The sequence below is a fragment of the Cynocephalus volans genome, chromosome 5, assembly GCF_027409185.1.
Source record: "Cynocephalus volans isolate mCynVol1 chromosome 5, mCynVol1.pri, whole genome shotgun sequence".
Taxonomy (NCBI): Eukaryota; Metazoa; Chordata; class Mammalia; order Dermoptera; family Cynocephalidae; genus Cynocephalus; species Cynocephalus volans.
The window spans coordinates 122,451,449-122,464,881 of NC_084464.1; the positions used below are offsets into that span (position 1 = coordinate 122,451,449).

Consider the following 13,433-nt stretch of genomic DNA (forward strand, 5'->3'; position numbering starts at 1 on the left):
TCTGAATAAAAAAAAAAAATGTCTTTAATTGCTTGCACTTTTTTAAAAATGAAAGTACAAAAACGTTAAAATAAATAGCATACCAGGAGAGATTCAAACTCAGCAGGAGAGAAATTTCAATTAAAACACAATTTCATTCCTGTTAACTTAAAAACTTTCTATACATTCTACAAGAAGTATATATATCCAAGTGTATTACACATATCAAACCCATTAATGAGAACGTTTGGGGTAGGGGGATGTGTGTAAGGTAAAATCAAACTAGGAATAAGAATGACACTAGAATAAAATGAACAAAACAAAAGAGAAAACATGCATGAAAGGTTGAGGATAGCATGTCACAAACTGAGGCATGACATGACTAAATTCTTTATCCTTGAGGTCCATTTAAATAAAACAAAATTTAAATACACATATCTGCACATATAAACTTGGTATTATAAGCCCATGAACTAATATTTATATATTTTATTCACAAAAGGTCGGTCAGTACCCTTGCTCAGGAACTATTATTCTCCACAGGTAAAGGGAATGAAAAAGTTAAATTATTTGTTTTCTTGTAGATTTAAATAAAAGCAGGAAATTAGAATTGAAGAGAGTAATAGGGGAGAAAATAGTACTTGCAATCAGGCGAACTAATAACATCAAAAACCAACAGCTGTCAGAGAAAAGAACAGAAAAATACTTTTAAAAGCACACCTAAGGTCCTAAAAAGTCCAGAAGTCTAGGGATATTTACTATGACAGAAAAAAGCTGAACACAATTCAGTTGCTTCTGTTTGAGTAAAGGCTAAATTATATTGTAAATTTTATTTAATAGTAGAATACTAGAATTCCTCCACAAAATTTTATATCTTTTAAAACATGAGAACTAAAGTTTTACTGACACATAAATTTAGACCCAATAGATTTTTTCTCCAGAAGGTTCATCCAGTTTCAGTATATCCAAATGTTTGGTATCATATTTAGAAAACATCTGGAGGATTAACTGAATTTTTCAATTCCATCTGTTTGTTTGCAATTCTGTAAGCACAGCCACAGACACCAATATCAACTCTCTAATGCTTTTCTAAAAAAAACAAACAAACAACAATCAAGTTAAATATTACAATGCTATATGGCTTTTTAATTGAGGCATAATGACCTCTTCATGAACAGAAAACAGAATGATGTTCTTAATGGCTTGCACGACAACAAAAATTCCTTTGCTTGTGGCAGATAGAAATTCATACCTGTAATTTTTTTGCATATCGGTTGAACATAAATGTCACACATTCATTGATGGCACCTGTTCTTTGAAGTAGTAGTAATCCTTTGGGGGTGGCAGCAAAATTTAGTAAATTATCTAACAAATTCTCTTCCCAAGCTATACTGAAATAGGTAAAAGAAAGGTAAAACATTAGTATACACAAAACTGAAAAGAAAGAAAATATTTCAGCTTACTACTGCCAATAATTAAATTTATAGAATACACATTGGTTGCAAATTACTCAATAAAAGCCTAAAAATAACATAAATAGGCTGGTTTCTTTGTTAGTGAGGTTTTTATTCTTAGATCTTCTATACCAATAATCTTCCCTCACTGAACAAATCAAATATTAACTGCATATGTCAGCAGTTTTATTACACCTATGTTCTCTCACCCATGCCTTAATTTCATTCTATTTTCCTATTATAAATCTGCTGTGCCTGGATTCCTCAAACCTCAACTCTCCATTATTTCCGTACTTTCTTTTCATTAGAAAGTATCTGTCTTCTGACTTTCTAAAGTATATCATATACAGTATCTCTTTTTTAGATTCATAGTTCTTTGTTTTTACTTTTAAGAAATGACACCATTTTTTCTCAGAACAGTTCTATAAGGAAGGTCAACAACTTTCTCCACAGAAAAACCTAACAGGAGTGTCAAAAGAAGAGAATGGATGGAGTAAGTGAAAAGCATTGTACTCCACAAATATATATAATTATTGTTTATTAAAACTTTTAAAAAGATAATACTGAGCATTTTATAGAACTGAGAAAAGACACCATGTCAGTCTATAGATTAAAAGATCATTCAAAGTACCAAGCAGGATAAACATAAATCACACAGAAATAGCAAACATTAAAAAAAAAAAAAAAAAAATTAAAGCTGTCAAAGAAAAGACCTATAAAAAAAAGGTGATTACACTGACAGTAGCTTTATCAGTTATCACCTATTCCAGAAGAAAATGGAATAATAACTTCAAATACTGAGATGAGAAATAATTGTCTACTTAACATTTATACCCAAATAAACTACCATTTAATAGTGAGAATGTGTATGTGTTGGGACAGGGATCAAGAGCATCTGCTTAGTTTGGAGGAATAAACATTTTCAGACATAAAAAGATAGGAACAATTTACACTCTCAAAACTTAATTCTAGAATAATTAAAGGATAACTATGTTTATAAAACTAAAAGTACACTTCCCTATGGGAGAAAAAAAAAAAGAAAGTTCATCAGAAAGAACAGACCATAAGTTTCAATGATGGAAAAAAATATACTAAACATGTCACCAAATTTAATATTTGACTGTGCAAAGAAATAAATTAGGTGATTAAAAAACATAAAACCAAATTCTAGATAACTATAACAAAATTGAGAATTATGGAGAGTTTAGAGAATCAATGACTAGTCAAAGTGTACTAAAACCCATGTTGTGTTTCAAAACATTATACAAATACTTAATTACTTTATCCTTTCTTTAAAAATAGATATGGTTAAATAAATACATTAACATCTTAAAGATAACTACTTTTAAAAAGATAGAAATACAACTTATAAATTCAAAAGCAGCAGAGAGGAAAAAAATAGAAATACAGAAAAATTCATGGACATATGGAGAAAAAAGCAAAGAAAATAGAACATAAACAGAAAATACAAAATAAGAGAAAAATTAGCCCAATATATCAGTATCATAAAAGTATAAAAAACATACTCACATATTTTTTAAAAATAAAGAAAAATTTAGAGATTGGATAAAAATACAAAATCTACTACTCAGAATTACAAAAAGTAAAAGGATGGGGTGGGGGGACAAAACCTTGTGTAACAGATAATACTGACTGGCTGATTGGTTGACCCACCCCTATCTACAAACCCTTTTTCACCAACTTCCACCAGCCAGAGGTGGCCATATGACAAATCCAATAGGATGTTCACAAAAAAAATTTAAGGAGAAGAAGGAAGTGATGCAGGAGCCGCCAGGCCTTCCCCAACCCTGCCCAGTCCAAGCATTGTGGGAGGTCAACAGTATAAAGCAGCTGGCCAACCAGACCATGGGCCGCCCAAAAATACCGAGCTACTTATTTTAAAAATGAAGAGAAAAAAAGGAAAACTGCTGATATCCAGATCTTGGCAATGGCTTCATGGGTGTGGGATGGGATGAAGGAAAAGGGAAGCAAAGACTCATACACTCGATTCTGACTTGAGCAGACAGACATGCCTCTGTAAGCTGACTTACACCAAGAACTCAAGCAAAATATCCTGAGAGGGACAGAGAAACAAGCTATCACCCAGTGATGACAGAAACCATCCTTGCAACACCACCAAAAGAGAGAAACAGAAAAACATCTGCCCATTTGCAGCATCAGAGTTTATCTAGAGACTTTATGGGAGAAATTGCAACTTTCAAATTCTCTCTCTTTTTTTACAAGTCATTTGAACCAAAGTAAGTACAAACAGTTTAATAGAGGAATTAACCACCTTAAGAAAAGTAAAATGGCCTAAAGTTTTATTTATAAAAGACAAGTGTTTTACATCAAAATATCTCATCTAAATGTCCCTCTTGGAAATGTGCTTTTTGTGATTATAGTGAAAGCTATTCAAGGCTCTGGAAAAACTCAACATTGCAAGATCACATGGAAAATAATATTGTGGGTCAGAAAGTTGGGCAGATGAATATTAAAGCAAAGAAAGGCATATTTCTTATCCTGTTCCTTTCATCTCCAACCTGAATGGGTCAGAGCCTCTATGTAAAATGGACGGGGGAAGATGGCAAATGCAAATGGTTACCTAATAAAACAACTTGTTAAGCTTGAGATGTAGGACTAAGGAAAAAGAAATGAAGAACAGAGAAAAAAGAAAGACAGTCTGTTCTAAAGATGTGCTACTCAAACTGCGGGCATGACTATTTGTCAACACTATGTAACTATTTTAAGAACAAAACTTGAGAGTAGCATTTAAAAAAAATTTTTTTAAAAAGTTTCTATTTATTGAATCAAAATTGATTACACATATTTTGGGGGTTCAACATTGAGATATGTTGTTCAAATCAATATTGCTAGCATATATATTCTTACAAATCATAATTATTCTTTACGCCCCTCATCCAATCTCTCCTCTTCCCCCACTCCTCCCCCCCCACCCCCAATTACCCTAGATTTCTTCTTTCCTTCTGAAAGAATAATGGTTACTCTGTTAATTCGTTGCCTAGATGATCTGTCCAATGCTGAGAGTCGTGATCAGGTCCCCCAATATTATCACAGAGCAGATGCTTCTTCTGTCACTCTGAAATGGGCTTTGTGGAGAGAGACATCCTCTTCTTTATCTCTGCTGGTGACTCCCCTTGTGTGATTGCACTCTAATGATTGGAGGACCATCTGCGTGGTGGTTGTGGTGTCTAGCTGCTTTCGCGGCAGCCATGGTTACTGTGGTAGCTGTGGTGGGACACCCAAAAGGAGGTGATGTTTATGGCATTCTTTTTGGCACTAACAGTGTACCTGGTTGTGGGGTGTGTCTGGTCCCCTTCTCCAAGCCTCGAGTCCCTGGGCACGCCCCAAGGTGCTGGCACGATGTGCCTGGTTGTGGGAGGAGAATCCGGTCTCCTTCTCCATGCCCCAGGTGGGCTCTGAGGCACTGGCACAGTGTACCTGGTGGTGGGAGGGTGATCCAGTCCCTTTCTCCATGCCCTGGGTCCCAGGTGGGCCCCAAGGCTCTGGCGCGGTGTGCCTGGATGTGGGAGTGGGGTCCAGTCCCCAGCTCCGAACCTCCAGTTCCCAGGCAGGCCCCAAGGTGCTGGTATTGTGTCTGGGCCAGAACTAATTTTTTGTCCTTTGCTTACTTCTAAAATGGGGGAACTTCCTGTGGGAACCAGTACTTGAGCTGTGTGGTTAAGTTAAATTGCTGCTTTGCTGCCTTTTCCCTAGAGAAGGCTTTTTGTGAAGTTCAGGGTTTAATGGTTGACCATATATGTACTTCCAGCTCTCCAGTGACCCAGTGGATCTGTGTTTTGTAGAATCTCTGATCTGGGCCTGAGTTTTTTCATCAAACTGCCTCCCATGCAATTCTGCATTCCCAACCAGTCTCCTCTGAGTGGTCCTGTGCTGATTGGGGGTGGATCAGCTATCCTCACTGTGCCCAAGTGTCCTCCAGGTAGGCCTGTCTCCCATGCCTCAAACACTTCCCATGGGACAGGCCCTGCACCAGTCCCTTGTGATGACTCACCAGCCTGTGAATGGCTTCTTTTCAGTTGTTCTGGCTCCTCGCTCCTGCGTGGGCCCATGGGAACCGTATTAGTGGTCTTGCTGTCCTGGGGGCAGCCAAGGCCCTCTTCTCCCCTGCCACCTCCAAGTAACTCCATTTGAAGGGCACACGTGCGGCCTCTGCCATCTCCTGCTCCATGCGCTCATCAGCTCGAGCCTTAAAGCGGCCACAGCTCGAAACACTCAGAGCAGTTTTTTCTTTCTCTCATCGTGGTTTCTCCAGCCTTCATGAACTCTGTAGGTCTCTCCTCATCTTCCCCTGGAGCCCCAGCGGCCCCAGCTTGGCTGATGTTACATTTTTATAGCTGTAAATTGGTTGATTTGTGGGAGAGCATGATGCTGGAAACCGTCTATTTCACCATCTTGACCGGAACCAGCATTTAGAAACTTTTATTGCAATTTTTTTTTTCTTTTGGCCCTGGCTAGCACAGGGATCCAAACCCATGACCTTGGTGTTATCAGCACTGCACTCTAACCAAGTGAGTTAACTGGCAAGGCTTTATTGCAATTTAACACAAGAATTTTTTGTCTGTTGAATCTACTAATGAATAATTTAGGATGGTAAAAAAAAATCTAATGGGAAGAATTTCCTTTTCTAAATAAAGGACAAAGTATCATGAAAAGAAGGCATTTGGTTCTACCACCTTCACTCTTAGAAAGCAGCTGTTAAGTGTAGAGGATTGCCAGCTGTTGTGCAACCTTGAGGGCAAAAAGCACACATGAATGATGACAGAGAACAACCAAAAAGGATACTGGGCCTGAAACAGCATCATTAAGCCCATGCATCATGCCTGGATAATCAACCATGACACTTACTGTTACATGAAGAAAATAAAGTTTTACTGAGTTATCTGCAACCAAACACATTCTGAACTAATTTACTACGCAAATACAAACTAAAGCAAAATGGATTTGGCAATAATAATATCATACAATATAAAACTTAAAACAAAGTAAAACAGTAATAAGATTAATAGAGAAATTATATAATAATAAAAGGAAAAAGTTATCAAGAAACAATAATGCACTTTTATGTTCCTAATAGCATAGAATGGAAATACATAAAACAAAAACCAGAATTACAAAGAGAAATGAATAAATCCAGTTTTATATAGCAAGAGATTACAGATCAATCAGACAAAACTTTGGTAGAGATATCAAAAGTTTTAATAACAAAACTACACACACACACACATATGTTTCCAATGAAGAATTTTAGCCTTTTCAAGCCAACTTTTTTTTCAACTCATTCCGTACTAGGTCACAAGGTAAATTTAACCAACCTAAAAGAACATGTATTATACAATCCATATTCTCTGAAAAAAAAATATACATGAGTCAATAGTAAAATAGTAAAAACAACTATGTTTGGAAACCAAAAAATGCATTCCAAATATTTCATGGATTAAAGGGTAAAATAAAAATACAAATTTCGAGAAATTTTTATAATAGCTTAATAATGAAATCGCTACCTATCAAAATGTATTAATTAGTGTGGCTGATATAGAGCGCTTCTCTCAACATCCATTTTCAATCCCTTTTTCACTTACTTTCCTCACTGTAGAGGCAAGGGAGGGAGAGAAAAATGAAGGGTAGGAGAGAGAAAGGAAAAGAGAACATTAACAAGATCAAAACCTAGTCTGCATAAACTAATGCAACAAATTGGTCTATAAGGGGGAAGAGGCCAAAAAATACAAAAATTAAAAAACGGGGATACTTATACCTGATGAACAATTGTTTTTAATCACACAGTTTGTTCCAAAAAAAGGTAATGCTATTTTTTAGAAAATACAATTGAAAGTCACTCAAGCAGAAAGAGAAAATCTGAATGAGACATTAGGCATTAAAGAATAAGAATCAACAAAAAAAAAAGCTATACAACTCCTCCCAAATAAAACACAGGCAAAAAACTTGCAAGTTGTATCAACACACACTGAGAATCCCAAATCAAAAAATCCAAAATCCAAAATGCTTCAAAAAGATTTTAAGGGCCAACATTTCGTTCAAAGGAAATACTCAGTGGACCATTTCAGATTTGGGATACTCAACTGGTATAATGCAAATATTCCAAACTCCAAAAAGAATCTGAAAAAAATCTGAAATTTTAAATGCTAGTCCCAAGCATTTCAGATAAGGAATACTCAACCTGTATACGATATGAAAAAGTACATATAATTATGGAATATAAATGAGTTGCCATGCTTTAGTATATCTTTTCTGCTAGTATCTGTTTAATTCCCCTTCGAATTATAGTAAAGACACTGAGATTTTTCAAGATAGTAGAAAGACTCAAGCCATTGAATTTTGTTTATTGCCCTATTCCGTTGGGGTAAGGGCAGTGGCAAGGATCCCACTGCTTTGTTAGCTTATAAGAACTTTATTCTTTGAATGGCTAGATATTATCGAGGGTTAAACACTCTCATGAAAATTAAGTTTCTAGTGTTTAATTTCTTTGGGATTATGGGATGAATTCTACAGGTCAAAGATCTCCTGTTACTTCACTGGCTAATTTGACCAAAGGCCCCTTGATGGCTGGTTGGGGCAGGTTTGGCATCTTTTGTTTTTCTTTGTGATTACTTTCCTCTCTGTGATCACCCTAGAGATGGTCTCACAATGCTTGCAGTCACTAATATCAACCAAACCAGTCTTGTAGAAATTTGGGGTTTCGAGTCAATGTCTACATTTAAAGGATATCAATTCCCTATGATGAATATACAACAGCTTCTGTCTTTTCTGTAGTACTGTAAACACCTCTAAGTGGGAGGATGAAGGGGCAACCTTCAAAATATGTTATCAGAAAATATAAGATGAAAATGCTTAATATTTGGTCTGTCAGAGGCACAAAAATACTGATTAATTAATTCCAGCAAATTACTCTTAATTTTACCTTTATCATTTCAGTCTTAATCTTACTGCCAGTGTCATTTACAAATTAGAACCTCGGGGTAGAAGAAGTCTCATTCATTAATCCATCCATTCACTTATTCAACAAACAGTTATCAGATGCCTGCTATGTGCTGGTATCGGCTAGTCTACTTAACTGTTCCACATTCAAGTTTTATCAAACAAGGAACAAATAATACCTATCTCATACCAACTATTTCAATTAAAGCAAGAGATTAAAAAAAAAAGATACATAACTCTTCCTATGAGGTAAATTTAATTTTGATGACAAATGAAATCAACAGTACTGACTCTATCTTACCAAGAACTTTATTAAATCTTTTGTTTCTCTAAAACACTAGATGTTTGGGAATCCCCTCACCCTGGCATCAAGTTTGCATGTGTAGCATATCCCGCAGTTTAACACTGCTTACCTCTCTCCACCTAATCACCTAGTCCTCCCTCCCTATGGAAAAAGGAATTTGGGAAATTTGGAGGATGACGTAAACATGCTTGGCTAAGCAATGCCTCTCCTCCAGTCCACTTTTCTTTTGGGATCCAGCTACCTGTAGGAAGTACACATTCTGCTCAGCTCTACTATGTAGTTAAGTTTGATGGTGGTAAGTTCTGCCTCTGTCCTGCTGTCAATGGTGACTTGATCAAATCTGACAATTCTAGAGATCAATATTAGGAAGCCTATGCTACTCAGTGTTTTGATTTGCTTGACTTCTTTATCTCTGACAATTCCTTCAGAACTCAGAAGGGAATGAGAGGGGTATAACTTATCAGCTATTTCACACTCTAACATCAAAATCTAAAAATATTACTGGCAGTGAGGCATCTGGTCAAGATGGCAGAATAGACAGTCACCAGCATCACTCTCCCCCACAAATCAACCAATTTACAACCATTAAAAAGCAATGACAGCCAAGCTGGGGCCACTACAGCTCAGGGGAAGAGAAGGAGAAACCTACGGAGTGCATGAATGCAGGAGAAGCCACACTGAGAGAAAGAAAGAACTGCTCCAATCATTTCGAGCCCCTGCCACTTCAAGGCTAGAGCTGGTGAGCACATGGAGCAGGAACTGACAAAAGCTGAAGCTGTGCCCTTCGGATGAAGTTGCTTGGAGGCAGCAGGGGAGCAGAGGGTCTTGGTGGCCCCCAGGCCAGCAAGACTACCAACAGGGTTCCTGTCGACCCACATAGGAATAAGGAGCCAGAACAACTGAAAAAAAGGAGCAACTTAGGGACCAGTAAGTCATCGCAAGGGACGAGAGCACAGCCTGCCCCATGGGAAGTGTTTGGAGTGTGGGTATTGGGGGAGACAGGCCTACCTGGAGAACACCGGGGCATATCAAGGACAGCTGATGTGCCTTCCAATCAGCATAGGATCACTCAGTGGAAACTGATCAGGAATACAGAACTGCAGGGAGTGCAGTTTTCTGAAAAGACTCAGGCCCAGACAAAAGTTTCTACACAACCCAGGTGTACCAGATCTCATGAGACCAGGAAGTACCTACAAAGTCAACCAATAAAATCTGAGCTGCACAAAAAGCCCTGCCCAGGGAATCAGCAGCAAAGCAACAACTTAGCTCAACCACAGAGCTAAAATGCTGGTCCTCACAGGAAGTTCCTCCATTTTAGAAGTAAGCAAAGAACAACAAATTAATTCCAGCGCAGAGTTTAAGTGCTAGAAACAACAAATAATCCAACACAGAACTGGAAGAAAAAATAAAATACCCACAGACTAGAGACAAAGTTTCACAGTAACTAGTAAAGGTCTCACATCACCAAAGAACACAAATAAAACCTAGAAGGACTAGAAATCCCCTGGGCTACTAAGCCAGGAGAGAGGAGGGTTGGGGGCCTCAGCCATGCCCACCAACACCCTCAACCAGCCCAGCAATGATCACTGAGGGAAGCACCCAGGCTCTCCTGAGCCAGGGCAATGGGGGGCCTTGAGACTCAGCCACACACCCCTGACACCCACAACCAGCCCAGTGATGACCACTGAATCGCCACAGGAAGAGCCTCAGGCTCTCCCAAGCCAGGACAGTGGGGAGCCGAGGGCCTGGGTCATGCCCCTCTGACACCCACAACCGGCCCAGCAATGACCAAGATACAGCTGGAAGCACCCTAGTCTCCCCTGCAGGAATGAGGGGGGTGCCACAGGCCTCAACCCCACCCCATTTCCTTCTTCCTTCCCCTCTCCCCATCTTCCAAAACTGCTCCACAACAACATAGAATGTAAAAAAATAATATTAATAAATAAAATTTTTAAAAATAAGATAAAAATATTACTGACAGTAAAATATGTTAAATATATTAATCATGTTCCCTCTCATCTCTAGCCTATTGACCATACTATTTCTTCCTCCTGAAATAATATCCTCCCCCCACATTTTTTCCCACAGTTAATATCCATATTTTCTTTATGCCTTAGTTTGACAATAATTTCTGGGAAGACTTTCCCCACAAGTTGGCTCCCAATGGACCCTGTATAACCTTTATCATATAAATTTAGCACACTATATTGCCATGCTGTATTTATTTATTTGTATTCTACACTACATAGTATGTTCTCTAAGGTTTATACATATTCTCAGAACTCAGCAGAGCATCTGCTCCAATAGAAAACTGAATGTATGAATAGAAAATGAATGCATGAAAGAAAATGAAAATGAAAAAGTGATGAATCATAGCAGAGGATTTCAAACTAAAGAAAACAGTCTTTAAATTTACCTTAAAAATAAACTACAGAAATGTTTTTTTTCACCCCCTCAATGCAAAGAAAAAATAGTAGTTGATTTAAGTTTGTGACAACTATATTAGAAAAACAATTACAGTAAAATTTTAGAGAATTAACTTTTTTGAACCATTATACTGTTAAGGAAATGCAAAAGTTTTTGTTTGACTTACTATTTTTTTAAGTTAAACTATATCTACCTAAAGAACACAAAAAAATTCAATTTTGGCATTTCTTTAATGAAATTATCTCTTAAAGTACTCCCTAATTATTATCTTTTTAAACTGTGTCAACACTCAGTTATAAAACAGGAAGAGAATCCAGGAACATGTCACCAGACCTTAATTTAAAATATAAATATTTTCTGGGCCAAGCCCGTGGCTCACTCGGGAGAGTGCGGCGCTGGGAGCGCGGCGACGCTCCCGCCACGGGTTCGGATCCTATATAGGAATGGCTGGTGCACTCACTGGCTGAGTACCGGTCATGAAAAAGATAAAATATAAATATTTTCTGGGATGGCCAGTTAGCTCAGTTAGAGCTCAGTGGTGATAACATCAAGATCAAAGGTTCGGATATCTACACTAGCCAGCTGCCAAAAAAACAAAAACAAAAAAACCCACAAATAAAAACAAAAAATATTTTCCCCATTAATCTGACTCCATATCCTATGGATATTTTTAAAGAAACATGAAAACATCTAAATTAAAATTTGACATAAATGCTGATTTAAATAATTTTCCAATGCCAAAACCTAATTAAAATGTACTCCCACATTTTGAAATATCATATTTTAAATACAAATGGACTTCATTGGCATTTGAAAACATTTTACGTCTACATACCTCTCCAGTTAGCTTTCCAATTTTTATATTTGGTAACTCTTCAGATTTTCTGGAAACACTACAATATGTCAAGTTTCCTAATCCAAAATGTAAATACAGGATAAAGCAAGTATAGTATAATAAATATTGCTAGATTTCTTTTTAAAGACTACATGATCGCTAAAGTTCCTCTAAACTAATTTTCTTTCAACCTATATGTATACGTTTACCTCCCTGTAAAATATTTTTGCTATAATATTCTATTATGCCTAAATAATTTTTAAATTATTTCAGCAAATGTAATAAACAAATGACTTTAATCAATTATACTTACATGTTTTGGGATTCCTGGCTTACTGAAGAAACAGAATCAGAACCCTCTACTGGAGCAGGAATACTTTCTGACGGCAAACTTGTCTAAGAAATAACAGATTAATTTACATTATTCTTTTTCTTACTGATAGCGCTACTCATAAGATCTCTTTATTGCATCTTTATTTTTTGATCCTTAACATAATTAAAATCAAAATTAAGATACCTTCAAAATTTAAATTATTTGGTTGTTAATTAAATATCATGTAAAGTAATTCGTAAGTAAGCCATACAAAATGGGGAGGGGGAGACTTAGTAGTCCACTGATATATATTATAAATTGGCTATTTCTACATTATGAATTCCAGTATCTATAACAAAAATCCAGCTGTCTATGAAAATTGCTCAGAAATAACTCCCAAAGAGGAATGTTAGTCTATGCAAGAAAAACTTACCTACGGCCTGTCCTACCAGAAGAAAAAGCTTTGCAGTACCCAGTTAAGTCTTAGAACTTTGACCCACTGGGAGAGTAGGCACTGAAGTTATCCTGTGCCAAATTAGAAGTATATGTCCCTCAGAGTACTATGATGCTAATAAAGAAGCCATATTTGCTGCAGTAAAATATTTTATCCACAGTCCAATGCTACAATGGTGCTTACATTTGAAATAAAGATTTGCAGGAAGGAAAAAGGAAATTTGAAAATATTTACCTTCTTCCACGCCTTTGCTAGAGATTCATGCAAACTATAAGGAATTAACACCTGCAAGCCTTCACATGAACCATATATTTGGCGACACACAGAAATAAAAGCTGCTTTAACCACAGGCAACAATTCTGATCCAGAAAAAATAGAAATTTCTTCATCAAGAAGTTTTTTCGAAAACTGTGCAATTATATGAGCACCTGTAGGACTAAAAGATGATACCTTAAAGTGATTCCAAGGTCATATAATCCTGACTTCATAAAGCACTACCAAAAAGGCTAGCATTGGGCCAAGCCCGTGGCGCATTCGGAAGAGTGCGGTGCTGGGAGAATGCGGCGCTGGGAGCGCAGCGATGCTCCCGCCGCAGGTTCGGATCCTATATTGGAATGGCTGGTGTACTCACTGGCTGAGTACCGGTCACGAAACAGAAAAAAAAAAAAAAAAAAAGGCTAGCATTGTCACAA

The 13,433-nt window shown here is 37.1% G+C and overlaps 1 protein-coding gene across 2 annotated transcripts in view; it reads right to left on the reverse strand.

Moving 5' to 3' along the window:
• The window catches only part of TBC1D32 (TBC1 domain family member 32), a 235,283-nt gene that overhangs the window by 141,383 nt on the left and 80,467 nt on the right, over nucleotides 1-13,433 (reverse strand). For both annotated transcript variants that reach the window (XM_063097734.1, XM_063097733.1), the window contains exons 16-18: nucleotides 12,976-13,177; nucleotides 12,288-12,370; nucleotides 1,232-1,370 (exon numbers count right to left, since the gene is read on the reverse strand). In XM_063097734.1, coding sequence (XP_062953804.1) covers nucleotides 1,232-1,370; nucleotides 12,288-12,370; nucleotides 12,976-13,177 — 424 coding nt within the window. The remainder of the gene's footprint in view (nucleotides 1-1,231; nucleotides 1,371-12,287; nucleotides 12,371-12,975; nucleotides 13,178-13,433) is intronic.